Source organism: Agelaius tricolor, unplaced genomic scaffold (genome assembly GCF_023055355.1).
Source record: "Agelaius tricolor isolate 1412-34295 unplaced genomic scaffold, bAgeTri1.0.p SCAF_10, whole genome shotgun sequence".
Lineage (NCBI taxonomy): Eukaryota > Metazoa > Chordata > Aves > Passeriformes > Icteridae > Agelaius > Agelaius tricolor.
This window is the reverse complement of record NW_027269270.1, coordinates 30246494-30270641: the sequence shown is the minus strand read 5'-3', so window position 1 is coordinate 30270641 and position 24148 is coordinate 30246494. Positions and strand designations below refer to the sequence as shown.

Genomic DNA, 24148 nt, shown 5'->3' with positions numbered 1-24148 from the left:
CAAAATCCTGGTCCCCACAGCCTTACATCCAGTAGACACACAGCACATACTGCAATATTATGGATTTTCATTCTCGCTTGTTTCTTTATACTGAGTGAATCAATCAAAGTCTAGTAACCAGGCACTGCTGTAAAATTCTTCTGCACAGTGTGAGAAGGTCACAGCCTACCACCTGCATTTTGAGATATTACATCCCTAGAAATAACTATTAACTAAATACCAGAGTTGTACTTTTTAATATTTTCAGCTAAGTGGCTCTATTAACCTGCAAGTTTAATGTTATTTTTCTGAGCTAGCACATTAGAGTTCATCCTCACTCATGCAGGTACTGCCCTGGAGGTGTTGCTTCAAGGTAGGGAGGCATAATGGGATGGGGAAGGTTTCAGAGCTCACAGGCTTATGAAAACCTGGGCAGAGCAGCAATGCACTAAAAGAACAGATTTTCTTCCTATACAGAGAGGGAGGCACCTCAAAAATTATCAGTGGTTTGCAGGTTCTCACCTTTTGTGCTCTCCTGGCTCTATACAACCGTTTGCCCTTCAATACAGTGCAATGTCAAAAAGGGGAAGTGAGAAACCAGGGATAGACCCACGTCTGTTCACTCCCTGATTAACTTCCAGCCAGTCTCCCCCCATCAGGTATCACCTGCACCCACGCTCCTGTACAAAATCAGCAAGACAATGTGTTAATCTATTGTCTTTGAAATTGATGTGCACTTGGGCAGGAGCAAAAATCACTCTGTAAGAGCCTTTCCTTAGAATGTAATCAAGCAACAGAATATTTTTTTATACTTCCTCTCTTCTGCTAGCAGGGTGCATAAAAATGATCAGCATTTGATTTTGAATGAGCCCAGTGATACAGAGACACTTTTACAGGCGATGCCTTCCTAAGAAATGTATCTTGCAAAGGCTTTATAGAAGGTTTTGGCAGTATCTGGCAAAAGCCCCAGAAACTCATGACTTGAGCACTGAACAGCTCTCCTATTAAACACACTCATTCACAGACAGGGAGATTTTTCTGCATGCATATAAAATTCTATCAATCCCAAAGCATTTTACAGTCAATCTCAGAGCATGTCTCACGAAAAATCAAGCAATATTTTATTTTCTTTGCAAAGCACACTATTGAGCTCCTCTGTTAGCCTGGTCAAGCATAATGGCACAGGCTTACAGACCAGAAAGGTGAGATCCTCTCCTTCACACCACAAACCAAGCAAGCTGTCAAGGACTGCAAAGTTTCCCATTTCAAGAAGCACGCAGAGGGAAGCTGAGTAAAGTCTAATCTATTACCCTCTGAGCAGTTCCCATCTTCCTCAAGCAAGACTGGGATTTTTTTATGGGGAGATGAAGATGAATCATTAAATCTTATGCAAAAATTAAAATTTCAAAGCCAATAAAAGCTCAGCCGTGGAAACCTGCCCAGTCTCTGCACAGCTGATGAAATTCTCTGAAACAACGATCAGGACAAAAGCCATTTAGAGAACAAGAGCGACTGCTCTCAGTTTTTAAAATATGATAAATGCGAACTACATATGAAATGTAGTGGGTGCAATTCAAATTTATTTCTACATATAACTGTAATTATTGTAATAGGAATAATGAAAATAGCAATAATTGAAAGAGAGCATTAGTAACAAGAACTAATACCAATAATGACAGCTAACAATGACCAAATCGATGATCTGTCTGACACAGAGAAAGCACCACTTGCACCCCTCTCCATGCACAAACCGAGCAGGGAGTATCTGCAGGGGCTTCTTTACCTCCAAAACCCAGGGAAGAAGCATCTCTGGCCATACCTGGGGCAGGGCTGCAGCGGTGCCTTCCCTCCTCCACCGCACGCTTCCCTCTCCTCCAGCTCCGGGCAGGGCCGGCCGGTGCCCACGGGCACGCTCCGCACGCGGCGGCGCCGGCTGCGCAGCCCCGCGGCCACGCTGCCCCAGCTGCAGCTGCGCCAGCAGCGGCTCCACGGGGACCACTCGGACGTGGCGCAGTCCTTGGGGATGACACAGGACCTGGAGGTCACGGGGCCCACGGGGTCTTGCAGGCAGAGGCTGCGGTAAGAACACAGTACAACAGCTGAGGAGGTCTTGCTCAATGAAGTTCTTTTCCAAGCCATACTCCCCAAGAAGAAATCCATGGTCATTCAGGCAGAACATCTAGACCAACACCAGGGCAATGGGAATAAGAGAAGTTTGAATGCAGGGCACATAATACATTTCCAATGAGTTCTGGGTGCAAACTTGTATGCTGAGTACTTTGTAAATATTGTATCTCATTTATCTGAGTTAAAACAGATGCACAAAGCATTATATTTGCCCCTGTGTAGCCAGAATTTCACAGTTTGTCCTGGATGGAAAACAAAATCCAAGCCCAAGAGAAATACTGACACAGGTAACCCTTCCAACATCCCACACACAGGACTAGATGTTCTCCATCCATCCATCCATCCATCCATCCATCCATCCATCCATCCATCCATCCATCCATCCCACATCCTGCTGAGCAACTCTGCTCTTTCAAAACATAATTAATCCCACACTAATAAGAAAGGTCTCAGTTCCATGAGGCTGTTATCAAACATGTGCTGTCAAACAATATCAGAGGGTTTTCTAACCTGTCAAAAAACCAGAGACTCAGGAATGCTGCAACTGAGGCTGGATTTTGGGACTCAATTACTGCAGCTGACATCAGGACATGATCTCCTTCATTCTGTAACACTTCAATGGTGCCCTAGGCCAAACACAATAAGAAACCAAATTCCAAGGGCTACCAACTGATGAGATTTGGTATCAAGGTACAAAGTCCCAGAATAACATTTTGAAGAGTCCCAAAGCTACAACACATTTTGACTTCTGTATAGTGTTATATGGACAGTGCAAACTGGCCTCAGAAATTAAGACCACACCTGATGAACTCAGTGTGAACTCTAATTTTTCTTCTCCAGCCTCCAGCTGCTTGTGGTCAAAGCTTTTGCCAGCTGGAAGGAGCAAACACAAGTACACTTAAAAGGTGTGAAATCCAGGGCTGCTGCCAGGGAAGCAGCCATTACCTCTCCTGCTATTCCTTACAGCACAGTTTGGCCAAACTATCTCCCACTAAAGCAAACAGACTGGGGCAATCATGTCAGCATTGCTGGGCAGCCTCATGGGGAGAGCAGAGAAGATAAAGGGCACCCACTCCCTTCTCCAGTCTAGAAATTGGTCCCCTTTCCACATAGATCAACAGGAATATTCCCATTGAAATACATCAAGTTTGACTAGACCCTCAATCACCAGCATTTAGTGGCTTCGATTTGAACTCCAAAGTAAACAAAAAAAAAAACTATAACAACTTTTTGTCTTGATTTCTTCGCCCAGAATAAAACTCAGTAATCTCACAGGTGCTGTGAGAATGAATGTACTGAGGTTTATTTAAACAACTTCAACAAGTACAAACAGCCTGTGACGTAACCCCCTCAAAATGAAACTATTCTTGCTTACAATTGAAAAACATGTCTCATTTCTCTACTACAAGTCAAACTGAACTGATTACAAAGCTGTCTCTGGTACAAAACATCAGTTCTGTCAAAACAAGGTTCTGGAAAGTAATAATCATGATACAGCTACCTACTAAACTAGGGGTTTTGAGTGGTTTTTTGGAACATTAATGGTGAATGGTCACTTTATTTCCTTTTTAGTATTTTTCCAACAGGGGAGCCACCCATGCTAAAACATTAACAAGGAAGAATAATTCCTGATTTTCAGTAGATAAAACAGTAGCATATAAAAGACACTGTCCTAACTGATGGTACCAGAAAACTGAAGTTTATCTAAGAACACAGAATGGTGGGGGGAGGGAAAGTAACTGATCTTGGTTCTCGAAACAATCAAAACTCCCCATTCAGATATAGTGTGAATAGCAAAATCCACTTTTGGGGTTGCACCACTGCCAAAGAGATTTTAGCTCTGCCTGATCTTTACTGAAACACCAACTAAAATGTAACCTTTAAAAATCTGGATTGGAGTCTTGGTTCAAAGGATCTTTGCCAGTCCCAGTTCTTAGCCAGACAATGCCTCCAGTACCTCCCCTAATGGATTCTCCAAACCTCTGCCAACCCTCTGGCTGGGAAAGCCATCCCTGCCCAGAAATCACCCTTGCACTGGCAAAAGCCTTTGCCAGAGGCTGAATCGCTGCTCCTTTTCTCTGAAAATCTCCCCCACTGCTCCTGCTATAAAAGGCAAGATGCTAACTTTGTTGACCTCAAGGTGAATGAGACATGGAGCTGGCAATTTCCACCCTGTTCAAGTAGGCTTTTGAGGGAGAATTACAAGCAACTGCTGAACAGAAAGAAAATTAATTAACTTGTACCTACTCACTCAGAGCCTCCAAGTCAAATTAATTGTGACACTGAGCAACACAAAGACAAATGTAAAAACACCCTTTTGCATGAAATTCAGACACAGATGTATTTAGGACAATCTAATACAGATAAAGCCCAGACCTGCGAGACACTCACTGATCTGAGGCTGCAAACCAGACACAGATTGTGCTGCTGTGGCTGTGTCCAAACCAGCAGGGACAGGAACGAGGTCTTGGGGACAGGAGGTACTCTATCAGCCCTGGTTTTAAACTGATTTTTGACATATTCATGTCTCAGGTTAGATCTTCTACTTGGGGGTCGATCTGGTAATGGTGATCCAGCAGAGTACTTACACAAGTGATGCTTTTTTGTGTGTTACATGCTTGGATTGACACTGTAAAACCCCAGGAACTGTTTCCCAGCCCACACTGCGGTGTCTGCGGCGTAGGATGGATCCATTAGTGAGCAGCCAGCAGCAGCACAGAGCGCAGCTCAAGTGGCACAGTGCCCTCTGAGCCTCTTGTGTGCTGAAGGGCAATAAACCACTTATTAAAGAAACACAAAACACTAGGAAGGAAACCTACTCACGTCTGTTTCACACTCCCAGAGTCCTGGAGCAGAGCAGCAGAGGAGGAGGGAAAGCAGCCCTGGGTACCACCCTGACTGTGCAGCTCCACATCCCTGGGGCTGTGTCACCTCAGGCTGCTGCCCACAGAGCAGCCCCACTGATCTCCTCCATCTCCAGCCACACACACCCCCATGAGACACACAAACTGTGCAGCCATGAGCTGAACCACACCACCTTCCTGCTCTGGACAAAAAGCAACTCACCAAAAATAGCACATTTTCCAACAGCTCAGTGCCTGTGCTACATGCCCTGCAGTCACAGAGCCATCACATCCACCACATGGCAATGAGTGGGAACAGGTCCATCAGCTGGAAAAAGCAGCAACACCACCCAGGAGCTGTGCACCAGTAAATCAGGTTGGGCACAGCACAGGAGTCACCCCTGCTTCCCTTCCCAGCTGTACCAAGGCACTCAGAAGCACAGGTGAGTGCATTTCCTTACATTACAGGGTGAGACAGGCAGTTCTTGTTAAACCTTTCACACTGAAAGCATCACCTGCAAAGTAACAGGGCACACTAAGAAGCTGTCACCATGGCCATGCTGCTGGCACAGAGGCAGCCCCAGGAGCACAGGGTACCACATCCACAGCCAGGCTCTCCCCCAGCAGCTCAGGAAGGCTCCTGGGGAGTCCCATGCCTGACCAGGGAACTCATGTTCAAACCCACCTGCTGCAGAGCAAGACAACCCTGAAGTGAGCTAAGTTAACAATCCATTTCCATCTTTTCCTCTTCTTCAGCACTGTCTCCTATTCTGCAATTGAAGACCCAGCCCTACAGGCTGCTGGAGTTCACACTACCTGCTCTTTGCACTTGGTCAATAATATTAACATCTCATAACAGACAGTCTTGCCATGTTTCTAACAGCATTAAAACACTTATTTCCCTTAGAAATGGCAATCAGTGTTAACAGGCACACTTCTGAGAACTCCTAATGTATTTTTAGGGTCTTCAAGTGCTGACAGGACTGTTCTGGATACCATATATTCAATCTGTGCAGCAGAGGTTTCTTTGGCAGAAGAAACATCAGCCCCTTTTACACCAGGTTGGTGAAAATGGGGAATATTTGCCTGCCATAAAACTGACTTAAGGGAAAGGGAACTGGGAGACCTATAATCCAAACAAACATCAGTAAAGAGATGTCAAAGTTTTGGTGTTTCCAGAACTTAATGCACCAGATCCTCTGTTTTAATTAAAAATAAATGCTGGCTTCCATTTGCACTACCTTGGCAGACTCTGAGATCTTGGGGCTACAGAGGCAGCTGCCTCCCAGCACAGTTTGGGAACAGGAGAAAAACCACAGTTATTATTGGACACCACTTCTAAAACCACTGAACCCCAGAATCATTAGGGTTGGAACAGATCTCTAAGATCCCCGAGTCCAACTATCAACCCAGCACTGCCAGGTCCACCACTGAACCATATCCCCAAGTGCCACATCCACACACCTTTTGAACCATCCCCTGAGCAGCCTATTCCAATGCCTGGCCACTAAATCGTTACTCATGGAAATGAAAAAAGCCATCATTGCTCCTCTGTTTCTTGTGCTTTTAAATAAAAGCAAAAGAAATGAGAGACAAAACTTTTGAAAAGAATATTCTCCTTCTCCAACAGCTCAGGGATTTGTTTTCAAGCCTGAGCACTGAGGCTTGATTCCTACATCTGCCAGGAGGAATGTGAACATAGAATTTCTCTCCCAGATCAGAATCACAACCATCAAATAGCATTTTACAGCACAGCATTTTCACCTCTGGACTGCAGAATTTTGTATTCATCCAGAGAACAGAAGAATGTCAACACTGAAACTGCAAATATTTTTTTCCTAAAAATATACAACAGCAAAGTGGTTAAGCACAGTCCACCAGGAAATGGATAATGGAAATTTAAATTACAGATGCAAACAAAAGAGTTGAATGCTGCTCCACCTCCGCTTTGACAGATGGATTGTCCCTTGACTGAGTTTGACCTGAATTTTCACTTACAAAGTAAAGTAAACAGAAACCCAAATCCAACTCTATTATACCACTGTTGTCATCTTACACATAGAATGAAGAGTTTAAGAAATAGGTACATAAAAGACTCCTAATCCAAATAATAATAATAAAAAATGCTTTTTAAGTGTTTGCTCCTGACTTTAACTTCTCAGTATGCTTAGTTGAGCACACACATCAGGTTAGAACATCAGGTTAAATTTATTTAGAATTTCAATGTCTAACTATGCACATTTATTTTACCAAACTGCAATTTAGTATCTAACCTAAACAACATTTTATTAAAAAAAAAAGGAAGGAACTCAAGTGCTTTTGTCTCATTATTCTGCAGATTTTTACAACTGTGACAAGACAGGAAAGCAAAAATAGCAGCATTTTTTCACATTCATTTCTTGCATCTTTTTCAGAGATTTTTTATTTTTTTAATGCATGGAAGTGGTTGTGTTTGAATCTGTTATTGGATGTAAGGCTTAAGGCAAAACGATAACATTTTTCTGAACTAAAATGAAACCTGAATTCTATCTGAAATAGTATGAAAAAAAATCCAACTTTTTTAATAAAGAAAGTCTTTAAAAGGTTCAAACCAGATCCATAGCATCATTCTATTTTGATGTTACGCCTTTTATTGTCATGAATGTAACGTTTCTACACCAAAATCGTTTCTGAGCAAAAGCAAACCCTCTCGAAGCCTACTGATGTTTGGCTGCTCAATTGTTGTCACTTCAGGTGTTTTCGAAAAGGTCTGTCCCTCCCTTTCCTCTTCCTTTGTCCCTTTTCCTTCTCTTTTGAGAAATGCAGAACCTCCAGACTGAAAAGATATTTAATCAAAAACATCCCCAGCTCTGCTTCCCTGACACAGCATGTCCAGCCTTCCACATGCTCTCCAAGTAATTCCTATTTACAGCCCTGCAATCAGACACCAGTAAATTAAACAACCTTGGTAATAGATTGGGTACCTTTGCCATTTCATTATAAATTAGGAGGCAGGATGAGGACGTGGCCCCTCTCCTCTGGTGGGCCTTGGTGGTGGTTAGCTGACCCCTCCTGTCACCTGCAAGAACTGGGCAGTGGTGGAAGGCACAGCCCTGGCAGACCAGCAGCTCAGAGCCCACTGTTAAAGCACATCTTGGGATATTCCTGTCCCTTGCCTCAGCTTTCCAGAAGTTTAATTTACAGTGGTGCTTGCTTAGCAACGTTAGTAAAAATGGGAAACATCAGCCAGGAAAATGCAGGAGCACAAATAAGGCACTTCTTCCCTGGTTTACAGCAGACACTTGGCTGCCTGCCAGCCCTCACTATGGGGTTATGCAAATGCATTTACTCTTCTTTATCAGTAGCCAAAATACCACCGGTGCTGTAAAGCAACATCTGTAAGATCAGGCTGCTCTTCAGAAGAATGGCAGCAAATCTGCTGCACAACAAAACGAGGAGGACACCACCAGGGGATGCTTAAAGGGAGTCAATGTCAGGAGTATTTGATATCTGTGACACTCCAGCCCTGGAACTGAACATGGACTGGATTTTGGGCTGGATTTTTAGCTTTGAATTTTAGGTCCAAAAGGAGAAAGGAGAAGTGTGTGAGTGTCTAGATGCTGTAACATGACATGACCTTTTCTCCTCTACTCAATCAATGGGCTTTGCTCTTGCATTTAGAGTAAGAGTAAAGGATGGGTCAGGCCCAGCTCTGCAGTAAATCTGAGACACAAGCTCAGCAGAAAAAGACTGCCAGGAGGTGGCTAATGGAGCTGTACACTCCCAAAAAAGGGGCTAGATCAGCAAAAAACTCAGAAAGGAACAAGGAAAAAGACAGCTCGATCAGGGGTAGTCACTAAAACTAAAACTCTGCACTGTCATCCAGAAATTCAGTGTGTAAAACAGAAAACATTTATAGAAAGTTTCCATTTCTACTATTAGAGCAAATATAGCAGTGAGTGTGTGAGGGCAGAGCAAGTGAAATTTTAACAAAATCAGGATTTCCCTCCCAGAGCCGCTGATAAGAAATGAGATACAAGAGGCAGGAGAAAGTTAACAAGTGTTAACAGACATAAAGCTGCTTCTGGTCACACTGTGGAATAAATCACAAGTGACTCCATTAAAGTCAAGCAGTTACATGAGCATAAAATCTGTATATTTAGAATCAGCATATAATAAGAGAGTAATAAAGTCAAGATGTTAGAAACTGCTGGAACATTTCACAAAGCCTGACTTTTTTCCAACAGATAAAAAATACTCCATACTTGGCAATGGGTGTAATAGGAGTGGGTAAGAAAAAAGGTTAGAATTCATATTTTCACCTCAGTGTGTGTGCAAAAACACTGTAGAAATTAACAGGGGTAGAGAATTGGATGCAAAATAACCCCTTCTCTCTGCCATTTGAGTTTGTGCAGGTGCCAGGAGCTATGGATTATTGAGAAACAGCTTGATTTCTGCAAAATTCAAGAGAAGGATTTTTCAAGAACTTCTAAGTTCCTTGAAAAACAGAACACAGTAAGATCTCCAGAAATTCTGGCTTTCTCATAAGTCAATCAATTTATCAGTCATCTGTAGCTACTGGCACCTACCCAAATCCAACCTGAAGTGAAGCAGCAGAGCTCAGCTTAAATTTATATGTGAGAAATAGAAAGAATAAATCTTTCCATTATTTGCTGCACATTACTGCAACCTTCACATTCGAATTACAGCAAAGCAACCTATAAAGACAAAGAGAAATCATTAGATAAAACATTAGATAAGGACAGAAATCATCAACCTCTATCAAAGATGGGCATGCCAGTCACCTATCCTCTACCAGCACCCAAGAGTTACACCCAGACAGGAAAGCTCCTCAGTAAAGATGAAAACCCCAGGTTTACTCACTGGTTTCTTTCCAAAATATACCTTCTAGCATATTCACAATATTTCAGACTTATTTTACCCTGTATTGATTCATAAGAATGAAGGATTTAAGCTGATGCAATCTTAGCCTCTTATACCAAATATATGCAGTACATGACTGAGAATGGATCCTCCATCTCCCACAGCCAGGGCCCAGCAACAGCACAAAGTGATATATAATTCCATTTCCTCAAAACAACAACAAAAAAAAAGAGACCCAGAAGAGAATTATTAAAAAATATAAAATGAATTTAAACAGTCGCAAATCGTAGAAGAATGCAAAATCTTCAACATACGCTAGAAAGGAATTAAATCAAGAAAAGGTTCATAAAGAAAACACATTAAAAATTGAGTTTAAACTCAAGAAGGGGATTCATTCACTGTGGTGCTGCCAGGCAGAGCCAGGGCTCCATCACACAAATGCAGCGGGCATGCCACGGAGCGGGAATCAGCCTTACCTCAGCTCCACGTGCTTTCCATCGCTGCGCACACACCGCACCTGCCTGGTTTGGTACCCAATCTCCACCTCCCCGGCTGGGTGCTGGGGATGAGAGCCGCCAAGTCCGGCCGTGCTTCGCTCTCCAGAGTCCGAGCCCAAATCCTGCATAGTCCTGCCCGCCAGCTCCGCGTCTTTAGGATGGGGCAGCCGGCATTGGCCCCAGGGGCCCAGGCGGAGGCTGTAGGTGTGTTGCTCCTCCCCGAGGGGACAGGCAGGAGCCCCGCAGGCTCTGGATTCCGTCAGGTTGGGGCAAGGGGCCCCGCCGTAGAGCGGGGGAGCGATGACGGCCCGTGAGCGGTGCTGCAGGCTCCCGGCGCAGCCCGGGCCGCACGGGGACCAGCCCGAGAACTGGGACACGACGCAGTCCCGCGGGCAGGGCACCAGGCAGGCCTGCTCGGCAGGCGGCTGAGGGCTGAAGTGCTCACAGATCTCGCTGGACACCACGGTCCTGTTCAGCTTCTGCAGGCAGCGGACGCTGCGGCGCTGCAGCCCGTGCTGAGCGGTGACACAGGCCTCGGCCCCCGCCTCAGCGCCCGCAGCCGGGACGAGCCCGCACCTGTCCCATCCCGAAACCTCCCACTCGAACAGCTCCACGTGCCAGTCGCACACTTTAAAGCACCTCCGCTGGCTCTCGGGTTTGTCCTGCTGGTCGCAGTTGGCGTGGAACGTGGTCCAGCCCTCGGCGTGGGTGCACCAGACGGCCCGGCTGCGAACGCCCCCCGAGCCGCAGTCCCCGATGCAGCGGCCCCAGTGACCTGCAAGAGAGGGGCTGGTGAGAAAAGCCACACAATGCTGCCCTGCAGATCCCTCTGACACCGGCAGAAATAGCACAGAATGCTGCCCTGCAGATCCTCCTGACAACCAGAAAATCATACAACCACTAAGCCATCAACTCAGAACAGTTTGGGTTGGAGGGGACCATAAAGCTCCTCTCATTCCACCCCCCTGCCATGGAACGCCTTCCACTGTCCCAGGTTGCTCAAAGCCCCATCCAACCCGGCCTTAGACACTTCCAGGGATGGAGCACCCACAGCTTCTCTGGGCACCCTCTGCCAGGGCTTGGACACTTCCAGGGATGGAGCACCCACAGCTTCTCTGGGCACCCTGTGCCAGGGCCTTGGACACTTCCAGGGATGGAGCATCCACAGCTTCTCTGGGCACCCTCTGCCAGGGCTTGGACACTTCCAGGGATGGAGCATCCACAGCTTCTCTGGGCACCCTGTGCCAGGGCCTCCCCACCCTGAGGTTAAAGAATTTCTTCCTAACCTCTCACCAAAATCTTGCCTCTTTAATTTCAATATATTCCCCCTTCTCCTATCGCTATCTGCCCATGTTAAAAAATATAAATTATATATAAAATATAAGCCATATCCTGTCATATTTTAAAAAGCAAATAACTACCAGCTGGTCTCTAAAATTGGTTAAGTGCTTCCTAAAGGCTGCGAGTCGCTTCTCCCAGTGTACTCACATCACTGAATCACTTGGAGAAATTTGGGGAAAAAAAGAAAATGCCTCAGAGTGCTTCAAATTAAAGGCAAGCCTTTAATTTCTGCAGCAGTAAAATTCATCCCAAATGAATATTTAATTTCATTTGTACAAATTAATATAAAAATGATCATAAAAGAACAATCATCTAATAGGAAAAGAAAGTCAAGTTAGATAAGAGGAAAACAGTCTTAATAGAGCAATTAGTCAACAGAATAAACTGCACTGGGAAGCAGCAGAGTCATCATCCAAAGGGATAAAACAGTGAGGATAAATACATGAAAATAATCACCCTCAAGGTACACTGAGTAAATCGTTTCCACTTGCAGCACGTGGCACTATGAGACGTGGCAAAGCCATCATTCAAGAGGAGGAGAAATTAGACCAAAATAAAACCCAGCAATGTAGTTTTCAGTTCTGGAGCACACAAACAGACATACGTAATTGTATGAAATTTACTTGAGGATTTACAAGTGAAAGCAATCAGACAAGGCTAAATAGAACGATTTGTCTGTGAAAATATTATTCAATAAAAATCCACCAAATCAAAAAAATACTGAGGGCTATAAAGTAGAAAATTGCCAGCAAACTGAAGAGCAAAGGTAGAGAAAAGCACTCAGGCCGAATCTTAACTAATAAAGGGACTTTGATGATCATCTCAAGGGAGTGTTATCTCGTTCCTAAGTTTAAAAACTTTCCAATACCTCATAAAAGAGCCATTTTGTTCAGTACAAACATTGCATATATAATTCTTGCCTGAAAATACACTGCAACTGCCCTGTCATTTCTATTTTTTCAAGGCAGAAAATGAACTTGCAACAAATAAGTTGATTTATATTAAGCAATGCTACTGCAGTCAGGTTTTTTTAAAATTGATTTTAAAACTACCGGAATCAGTTAGATGTTCAAACACACACAAAAACCAAAACCAGTCCCATAACAGCTGCTATTATAATCCCAGGTATTTTCTTCAGGCAATGGTGGTTTTGTTGGCAATCCCATCGTTCTTTCTCTGTGAATAGAGGAGTTGATCCTCCAGAGACAGGGGCTTGACACTTAGTAATGAAAAATGAAAATAAATAAATAAAAACTCCTGATGTTTGTACTTTTAGGAAAGGAGAGAAGCAGACAGGAACTGGATATAACTAAACTTCTTTTCCAATAGATCCCATGTTCCTCCTGCCCCATCTTCCAAGCCAGGGCTGCAGCTCTGCCCTCAGTCAGGCACCTTTTGCAGTGGTGGACAGGCTGGGGCAAGAGGGGATGGCAGAGTCCTCGAGGTTTGGACAGCTCCAGCTTTTGCTGAATCCCTCAGGCTATGTGCAGAAATCTGTGTCCTTTTTATGCCTGTTTCACACCAAAAGACATCAGCCCAAGGTAAGGACTCAGTCATGACAGGTACCTTGAATGGGAAAAGGCAGCATCAAACTCTAGTGTGCTCTACAAGCTATCCTACACTAATGACAGGCTTTCAGCAGAATCCAGTGTGCTTAAAAACTAAGTAATAAAAAAAAAATTAATATTTAAAAATGCTTTTGAAGTTCAGTTACAGGGAAGAGGTCCATTGACAACTTAAACATTCATCCTTGATACTTCACCTTGATCTAACAGAATAATCTTTTCTATTGCCACCAAGATTTGAAACCAGACATCAGATTATGCAATTACTATCATCTAAAGGTAATAGTCAAAATTCAGACCTCAAATCCTGGGTGGCTTTTTATTAACAGGGAAAAGTGACAATGATTAAGCATCACAACATAATTGTATCGTGAACTTATTTATTTCTGTGAAGCACTTCAGCAAAGGCAGTGTAGTTTTTAGAGATGTGGAAGTTTCTGTACAGAAGAAGTTCCATTTTCACCAGTTATATTTAAAGCAAACATTAAAAAAAAATCCCATTAGCATTAAATGAACGAAACTTAACACACCAATAGGACCTTGAAACACATTACACCAATCAAGGATTTACTATTTCTTAAAACAGTGAATTGCATTAAAGCAGCATTAACTCCCTCCCCCCCATGGAGGAATGCCAAGCAGTTGTAGCAGAGATCACTCATCAAACCCAGCACTGCTCTTTCCCCACTGCACAGAACTCTCCTGGGGGCTGCTCATGAACTGCTCTACTCATGAACAGCAGAATGATCACTCAAACATTAACAGGATAGAGAGACACTCAGCTGAAGCCAGAAAGCAAGAACTGGCCATTATTTAAAGTCAGATGTGAATTTAGAATGAAAAATTACAAAAAAACAAAAAAAAAAACCACCAAGCAAGAACTTGTAAGTAATTACACTGTCGTTAGACATATTATAATTTGCAATTATTCCCTGACAATCATGCTAAAAACAGAGCCTGCTCTTGGCATACCAGGAAAAGAAGCATGAAAAATAAGGTTAAAAAAATCAGATGCAAAACCCATTACTATAGATTTTTTTCACTTCCTGACAATCTCCTCAGGACGTGGCAGTAAACTTATCCACAGTGTTTCACTGCTTGGTTAAATATCCTTTTCAGTAGCTTAAATGAGGAGAAAGCTGCAAATACTTCTAGTCAATAGTCCGCTTTGTAATTAGAATTTAATTATTTTTAGAAGGCTCATATTAAATTTACACTTTTCTCAAAATCTATCTGAGTCAATTAAAAGAAACATCTCAGCACAATGTGAATTATAATACTAACTGTGTTATAAACCCACTGGAATTTAGGCATCAGAAGCCTGAACTGCAGAAACATGCTTTACAACTCCCCATCTAGAATGGAAGGCCACTGGTAATTAAAGAAGAAGACTAAATAAGAGGAAATTAATTTCACAGTGATCTGTCTACAGAAAGTACAAAAATATGAAGATAAAGGCTTGACAGTCTGTCTCCTATGTATTGTACCCTAATCAAATGCTGGATGGATGTTTGATCTCATCGCAGCAGGACACAGACTGCGGATGTACATGGAAACAGGGAGGCTCCAAGCTGGGTGTAAGGAAAAACCTCACTGCTGTGAGGATAACCCTGGGAACAGGCTGCCCCAAAGGACTACAGAACCTCATCCTTGGAGGTTTCCAAGATCTGACTGAGCAAACCCTGAGAAACCTCAGGGTGTGCATTCAGTGCTGAACCTGCTCTGTGATGACGTTTAACCAATGAGCTCCCGTGGTCCTTTTCCACCTGGGTTTCTTTGTGTAGGAGCATCTAACTCAAAGCAAGGCTTTCTCCAGCAGGACGCCAAAAACAAAAGGTTTTCACTAATAAATACCACTGAGATCTGCAAAGTACCAATAAACACACAGCAGCATGAATAAATCCATTAGTCAACCAAGCCAAAGAGAAGTTCAACCAAATCACTATTTCCAAAAATGAGAAGTGAAACAAAATTTGCTGGGCTCACACAAAAATCATAACAGACAGATGAGGTGTCTTTGTTTGTGAAGAACTGTGAACAAAGACATCCCACTGTTTCTTCCAGAGCATCTGTAACACTACAAGCAATGACATGAAAGGGATTAATTAATCAAGACAATCTGTTAAAGCAAAATTACACATTGTTCTGGTTCTCATCTTTGATCAGCCAGAAAGAGCTGTACTATCACCCCACTCAGCTTCTCTAACCCCTTTCAAAACATGCAATAACACAGCAAATTGAGTTTATTTGATGCACTGTGCACTGATTTGTTTTTCCTGCCTTCAAGACCTACCTACAACTGCACCATAATTGTGTCTGAAAGGATGCAGTGACATCTGCTCTCTGACACACAGGTCACACACACATAAGGCAAGCAGGCTATACAGATAATAATTACACTTTACAGACAAAATAAAACACCACTGAACACCAAACTTACAAGAGAAATCCCAGTAAGAGCTGCTTAGTAAGTATGTTATTGTTTCATAAGAACTGCTAGAATAATTATGCTCTGTTTATTGTGACATTTTAGCTTAATTGAAACCATTTCACCGTCTGAGAATTCATTCAATAATAAGCATCTCCCACAATGACTCTGTCCCTGTTGCTATGCTCTGATTTGCAAACTTAGCAGAAGATGAGCAATCAGTAAAACAGAATATTGTGTTAGTAATTTGTATCAGATAAGAGATACGCTCCACTGAAGGAACACTGAAAAAATTAATGGACAACCATTGGAATAGTCCTATTTTCTACCCATTTTTACCCTCTCTTTCAGTTTAAGTATCAAATTTAGGAGCAATTGTTCAAGACCTTAACAACTTGTTTTTGAACAGAAACTCCTAATTCTTATCCATCATAACAAAGATGTAAAACTTCATTTACGGAGGAGTGACTCCACCAGACAGGACATAACTCCCCAAAAATCCCTGCAGCATCCACTTTAATTGAATACTTCTGTTTGAAATGTCCCAGAAGCCCTCTGAATGTCATCCTTCCACCAGAGCATGGTTATGGGAAGTGCAAAGCTCCAACTCAGCCTGTGAATTCTGAGAACAGGTATCAACTGACTCAGAGAACACGAGCCCTATTTCCTAATGGCACTACAGCTAATTAATCTCTTACTATTAGTAAGACAGAAAAAATAAATTCCACTGAATATGTTTCACCAGAATAGCTGGTTGTTTTATGAGAAGGTTTTATGAGATTTATGTAATTTTAATGTAATTTTATGAGAATTATGCATGTTTTATGAGATTTTGAGGTATATTTATTTTTCATATGCCAAAGCTGTTGAAGATCACACAAATTACAACATAGTTCCTCACCAATATTTTTTTTCTTGGCATGATACAAAGGCATTGGGGTTCTCAGCACATTATGCCAAGAAAAATAATTCTAAAGATTTAGATAAGGATCCTACAGCCACATATTTTCTTGCAGACTAAACAGGCTAAAATCTTTGCAGTCTAGGACACCAGATCTGGGATGTTTCAGTATTTCATAATACAAAGGAATGTTAGTATGGCTGAAGTTGGCTGAACTGCCCATTCCCTTGCTTTCTAAAAGAGCCCTCCTGTCTCCTTGCCCTGCATCTGCTGCCACATCTCAGCCAAAATAGAGATTATTTACTTTGCCTATTCTTAACTGTCTCAATTATTTTCCTATTTATTATTAACAGCAATTCATTAAATCCCTTTGTACTATAATCTGAATGAAAGATTCTATACAAAAGACTCTTGTTCTATTTGCTGAGTGTCATACAGGGCATAAAAAATTCCTCTGATTCCTGGGATTAATTTTAAATATATGCAGCACTTTTTTAAACTTTCATGACCTACACAAATGAGCAATTCAGCAGCTTAGTTATTCATCTTATTTCAGATCTGAATAAATGTGAAATTTAGTGACTTACAGCCATGCAGCAGTTTGTTCCAATTTTACATTTCAGGTTTTTTCTTTATTATCCATATGCTGTAACACTCTAGACACACTCCAGCAAGAAAGACATTCTGCAGCAGAATGTAATGAACACTGCTGTTTATGAAAATACAGAGATTTACTAACCCCTTGGCACTGGAAGGCAGGATTTCCCAATATTAAGAACTAATGTAAATGGTATTAGCTGAGCTACTCAATCATGTGCCCACACCCCGGAGACAGCCCAGGGAAAAATATTCTTTCCTTTCAACTCTCAATTAAAAACAGAAAAATAAAAAATACCCCCACACATTCCAAAACATTTCTGTCATATTCATCCAACACGTTTTGAGGGTCTGTGAGAACAGATTTCTGGCCTTGACAGCAGTGGAAAATAGGATATGAGACCTAGTAATAAGTAATGTATATAAGCTTGTGCATTGAAAAACAAAAAGGATAAATAGATCTTATCAACAGATTACAACTCTAAATTGTTTACTGGGTATGAGATTAAAAACACCTCAGTGCTGGATTATAAATAGCCATAATCAAACTCTGGCCTTTTTGGAATTCCAAACATCGACGGAAACTGATTCTTTTTAAAACATAATAGCCTTTGTAAGGTGTTTGTAAATGTAACCTTAAGAGCAAAAGAAATGTTTCTTCAGTCACTCCAGCTTGACTCTGGGGTTTGTAATCCCCAACAGGAACTGTTATTTCTCAGCGGGGAAAAAACCAAACCCAGAATCAACACAAGACAGGTTACACAGCACCTCCAGTAACACAAACCACCCGTTTACCAGTGGGGGCTGTGGGGAAATCCTGGCATTGCTGGGCACCCCTCTCAGCAGCACCTTCTCCTGAGCCCCCAGGTACACTTCAATCTTTTCCCCAGTCCACAGGAAATCTCAGATCCCTTCAAGCACAATGAAACAAGAAGTTGAGGAGGTCCACTCTGATATTTGCAGGCAAGTAAAAGTAAGAGAGAGAGAGAGAGAGAGATTTGTGAATGGGGTTATTTCTCACTTGGCTCAGGAACTGGGTGATTCTGAAGTCTCTCCAGTTGGATTCAGCTCCTTACACCACTGCTTTCACACCAGCAAGCTTCACACAGAGTTTTTTCTGCTTTTCTCACACACTGCTGCCCTTCACAGAGGCAGTCACTCTGAGATATTTTTCAAGCATGCAAAGCCTGCTTGAAGCATTTCACCCCATGTCCATGTTCTGGTAAGAGCCCAGCTGGGATGCACTCAGCTCTGGAGAGTCCACCTCATCTGCATCTTCACAAGGAACCTCACCACAGAATGGTTTGGGCTGGAAGGGACCATAAACACCATCTCATTCCAATCTCCTGCCATGGGCAAGGACACTTTCCACTGGGCCAGGTACCACCAAGCCCTGTCCAACCTGGACTTGCACACTTCCAGGGAAATGGGGCAGCCAAGGCTTCTCTGGGCACCCTGTGCCAGGGCCTCACCCCCCTCACAGGGAAGAACTCATGAACAGGGAAGATTGGCACTCATGGACTCCTGAGGGAGCCACAGCAGGAAACTTTCTGCCCAAGGTTCACTGCCTGAGACAAGGCCTTGCTGGGACAGCTGGGGGAGGCAGCAGTTCAACATCTGCTTATTCGAGCTTCAAGACACACAGAGAATTCCTATTTTAGTTCTGTAAGAATTCATTACCCAGAAAACACCAAAGATAGAGCCCAACCCCTCTTCCAAATTGTGGCAACTGCAGTTTCTAATTTTCTTACTCTTTCATGAAGCTTAAATTATGTTTGTTCATTAAAATAACAGCAAAATTAAAAAATTGTTTCAGAGAAAAAAGTTGTGAAATAATATAGCAATCTGCACACCTGCAAAACCTTTCTGAAGTACAGAAATTTACTTCACAAACACATTATCACAGAAACACATGCATCCCCCTCCAGACATTATTTTAAGGGAGAACTATAATTTTTCTGCTTAGCTTCATCCTATTTCCAACTTACATATTTTATAACCCACCACAGCCCAGAAGCCCACAAACATTTTCAGCTACTACAGCAATCAATATGTGATGGTAAAGGGATGGAAATCCGGAGATGCACATGGAAGTGCTACCAAGTCAGGCTGGGGTGAAACAGAGCAGCTGCTTCACCTGTCCCTCAGCCTCCTGCAGAGCTGATCCCCCTGCAGATGTGTCCTCCTGGGAAGTTCTCCAGGTGGGACCTCTGGTGAGCCCCCCTTGGAGCAGCTCCTGTCCCCTGGCTCTGGAGCAGAAGTGGGGCTGCCCACAGCACTTGGAACAGAAAAGGTAAAACACAGACATCAGGTACTGCTACAGAAACACCTTCTCAACCCACATGGGCCACTCGTTATTCCTAATAAACATTACAGAAGAGCTGTACAATGGGCAGGAGCCCCATGGAGCCCAACTGCGGCTAATTAGTATTTCTGCAAAGATGGAGAACACCTATAATAACGATTCCCTGGCAACAGCATAATTAATTCATATGAAAAGTTCTATTTTTAAACATGTGCATTATCAATTCTATAAAAACTGGACAGAGGTTATTGTAGAAATCTACAATCTGCTTTTACTGGGCATTTTCACTTTATTTACAGTCCATATTTAGTTATCCCCTTTCAATTATTAATAATTAAATTTCCATTTACTCTAGACACTCCATATTCTCAAGGGAAATCATTTTGGAAAAGCACAACTCTCTGTGTTGTGTGAAAATAGCTGTGCAGGAATAAACCAAATGAGAAGCTATGCCAAAATGTGGAATATAAGTGTTCTCCAGCAGTAAATCAATTTCACTGTCCCACACACACTGGGAGCACTGGCTGCTGACTGGTGACTGAGCAAAGAACTCAGAGAGCTCTCAAAGAGCTGCAGTTTCCAATGCATAGCAGGGTGGAAGGTTTTGAGATGCCAGTGGTTTTCCCTTCAGGGAAGAAGGACAAGCATATAGCACATACTAAAACAAAACAAACAAACAAACCCAAAATAAAAAAAAAATAATAATAATAAAAAAAACCAACAACTAAATCTAGTTCACAAAAGTTCCATAATTAATGTAACAGGAAAGCCAAAACAAAGACGATAATGTCCTAATTGAAATAAACTCCCATCACATCATAAATTCTGCTTCTTGACAGTAGAACAGAATACTAAGAATACTAAAATGCTTCATTTTGCACTCAGGGAGCATGATTACATTACCTCATTCAGGCTTGCAGGTGTTAAGATAAGAAAAGTCTTGGGAATCTTGTGCCAAGAATTACAAAATATAACTAAGCACATCATTTCTGGATGAGTATGTGAAGAAAGAAAAATCTCCATCCCATCTGGAGGCAGATTTTGCCAGGCATCATTCCAAACGACTGCACATGCAGGTAAGAGAGCAAAATATGGTCAGGTTAAGATCTGAACATCAGGCCAGACTGAGATCCAGGGATCATATGAAGGGGTTGTATTAACCCATGAAATTTTCTACTAGTTTTAATTTTAATTTAGTTTTTTCCTCTTCCAGCTGAGATTGATTCCATAGTGCAAAAGCCAGTAATGCTTAAGGATAAACAGAGAAGAGAGTATCATAGTTTGGGCCATAAATTGTGTCAGGAGCCCAAGAGTTGCAGGTCCTGCAAGGTGTTAACCCACAGTCTGGGCTGGGAAAAAGCACTTTAGGGGAAGGGGCAGAGTTTGGGATGCTTTTTCTCAGCATCTGCACTTCTGACATACAGAAAGCTGAGAGCAGAACATCAATTCCAGTAAGTCAAAGATGGAAGTGTTCAAACATCAAACTGCACCCTGAAGTTACTTAGGGGTCAGTCTCAGCAGACTGGCAGATCTTCACTACCTCTTTGGCAGCTGTTCTGCTCACAGTAGCCTGAATTTATCGTGGTTTTGCATTTCTGAATAGCCTTCATCTATCACTGAAATCCTAACAGATGGACACCTTTACTCACATTTTCACAGCTTCAGCACAAGGGATAAAACCACCTCCTCTGAGATGTTTAAACAGCTGATAATACCTAATCCTGAGGCTGGTTTTGCTAGCACAGCCCCATATTTCTTTCAAAAACCACTACCAGATGTGGCAGAGAGCACTCAGGTTTTCTGTTTGCTGAGCAGAGATGGACAATCTTGAACTTGGAAATTTGGCCACTGTTGCCATAAAAGATCTCACACCCTGATTTTTTGAAATAAAAGAATTGTGGCATGGGAATATATCAGATATGGATGCACATATGCTGTACATGTATTTCACATCCAAACAAAGGCATCTGCCACCACAATGCCAGCCCACACTTTGCAAGTGAAGATTTTTTAGAAACAGACGTTCTTACACGTAAGTAATCATTTAACAAGGCCTCGGAAATGCAGCCCTTAATAGATTTAATTAACAGGTTAATGATGTGCATAGCATGCATGCTCTCAAAAGCAAAGATTTTCATATTAAGCTTGTTTCTGTTTCACAGAAGCAGCTTTCTGTAGAATATCTGTGCTAATGTAATTGCACATCTGGCACTTCTGCTGCTTTCAATTGCAGAGATATTTACAAACAGTGCTAGTAATTTGCACAAGAGCACCTATCTGTTCTACTGTTTTACACTACAAATAAAGATATTTGCATGAAAATCCAACTGCAAGGAGTCCTCTTTTGTACTCCTGAGCAGTTCTATTGAATATATAAAATGATAATTTAGCCTGCACAATAAATCTAATACACTGATGTCATGACTGCCTCAGATACCTGCATAAACTAAGCCAGCCACGGATTCACCTTGATATAAAGGGGTCAAGTAAAAATTTTTAGATAATTCTAAATTAAGCATTAGCCCTGGTAATCATCTCTGGTCCCCTGTGCCACCACATGGCAAAACTAATGTTTTAAAATATAATTTCTTGGTGTTGTTCATTCATCATCCTCACTGTAACTGGGAAATGATCAAAAACCAGGCCACAATAATGGAAATCCCACGTTATCTCTACCAGTATTGTCAAGGTAATGCAGTGGTTATTAATTTAAATACACCTCAAAGAACTAGCATAACTTCAAACACGATTCAAGAAGATAAAAGGCCATTCCTGCCTCCAGCTGCTTTCAGTTCAATTTAGGTCACATTTAGGTTCATCAGATAGCACCTGAAATCCCTCAACTTGCTAAATATTGACAGGAAATGTTGCTGCCCCAGTGTTTAATCAAAGGAGTGGATGAGCCCAAAGTCCTGACTGAAAGGAGATGCTATCAAAGGAACCTTCCAACACCTGCTCAAGCTCAGGAATGGCAGAAAAGATAAACCAAGACAAGTATCCCTTTCCCCTTCATAGGTTAAGACATATCTGATTAAGAAAAATCATAAATTATTTCATAAAAGGAGAAAAGGATATATGTGTGATTGTGCATAACTGATGCCAAAGATTTAAGAACACACAGACATAGAACTATGTGCTGTGAGATATTTATATCCAAATTATCCCATTTTGCTCACATTTTGGAATCAATCAGTGTTTTCCTGCTCAGACTGTCTCCAACACACCAGAGCATATGTAAAATATCATGACTGCCATACCATGGGCTCTGAAATGCTGGAACCAGCCCCTAACCCTTTCCACAGTGCCTTGGGGGTCATGAGGGAGGCTGTGGGTACTTCTGAAGATCAGATTATGACAGGCAATGAACAAAACACTGAAATCTGGTAACCTAATTATTCCAAATCCCCTGAGAGGAATGCAGACAGGCAGAATGAGGAGTGACTTTGGGGAACAGGGCAATAAAAACACTTAGCTAATAATCCTGAACCACAGATTTCAAGTGGCTTTTAGTTTTGCTGCTTTTATATGAGTAAGCTGTTTCCATATGAACCAGCTCATTAGCATGCCCCAGCTGGTTCATTAACCAGTACATGAAGATTCAGGATCACCACAAGAAAACAATAAACTGCTACAGAAAAATTCCTTAAGAAATGGCAAGGGCTATCTGGGCTCTTCCAGAAGGAAATCCAGCTCTTGGTCTTCTCCCCTGGTTTAAAGAATTGCAAAGTTCAGAGCAGAGTTTGTGTAACCATGCACCAGCCACAGGAAACCTGTATACACCCACAGCAGATGGGGAACACTCAGCTATAGACAAACCAGACTGGTACTTCTGTCAAATAGGAAAAATTGGCTTTCCCACTAAGGATACTGACATAACTGCTCTTAATTGAGTTTTAATTCCACCAGGAATTCTTTAATTCAATGAAGCCACTTGAAAACAGTATTGTATTATAAAGGTCTATTCCTTTCTTATGATTCCCATAACAATATTTCAGAATATTCTGAGGTAAATAAAGGCAATTTGATTTGGGATCCTTTGAACAGTAAGCCATATATTTTACATATACAAAGAGAAATGATTGGTCAAATGCAAAAATCAATGAAGAAAAGGGAGCTAAGAAAATGTAATCCATATTCATTACATGTTTAAAACATTTACAGTCTGCCCTGTCTGAAGTTTAGAAATTCAAGATATTCATCATCTTTGAAAATTGATCTTAAATGACTTGTATTCCTTCTGCGATGATGCAGAAAGATTTTTAGTCTATATCTAATCTTGATACTGCTGCACATATAGAAAGGGTGTTCCAAAAAGCATAAACAGAAAGCAAAAGCAGGCTGTATATGGCTAATAATCTGCATAAACTTCAGATCTTTTTAAAACAAACAAATATTCCAGTTTCTTCAAACAATATTTACTGTTCATGGGATGTGTTTTTTAAACACCCTTTCTTAAAGCTGGTATGCTAAATTTGAACTGTTTCTACTTTAATGCCTGAAAAACAGAGAAAACACCTCCTGGCCTCTGAGCTTGGTCACTGTAAGGCTGCATTGCCATAGGTTCTTTTACTCAAAGATCAGCCAGTTTTGCTGTTCCATCACTCTTCCCAAACCACTTCACTGTACCATATTCCCATTCTCCCAAGTATTCTAACTTAAACCAATAAACACTCTTGACAGGTAAACTAAGCAACTAAATACT

At 42.0% G+C, this 24148-nt stretch overlaps 1 protein-coding gene across 4 annotated transcripts in view; it reads right to left on the bottom strand.

Annotated features, from left to right (window-relative positions):
* The window catches only part of THSD7B (thrombospondin type 1 domain containing 7B), a 299320-nt gene that overhangs the window by 182500 nt on the left and 92672 nt on the right, over nucleotides 1-24148 (bottom strand). For all 4 annotated transcript variants that reach the window (XM_071435444.1, XM_071435447.1, XM_071435445.1 and 1 more), the window contains exons 4-5: nucleotides 10289-11084; nucleotides 1799-2053 (exon numbers count right to left, since the gene is read on the bottom strand). In XM_071435444.1, the coding sequence (XP_071291545.1) occupies nucleotides 1799-2053; nucleotides 10289-11084 (1051 nt within the window). The remainder of the gene's footprint in view (nucleotides 1-1798; nucleotides 2054-10288; nucleotides 11085-24148) is intronic.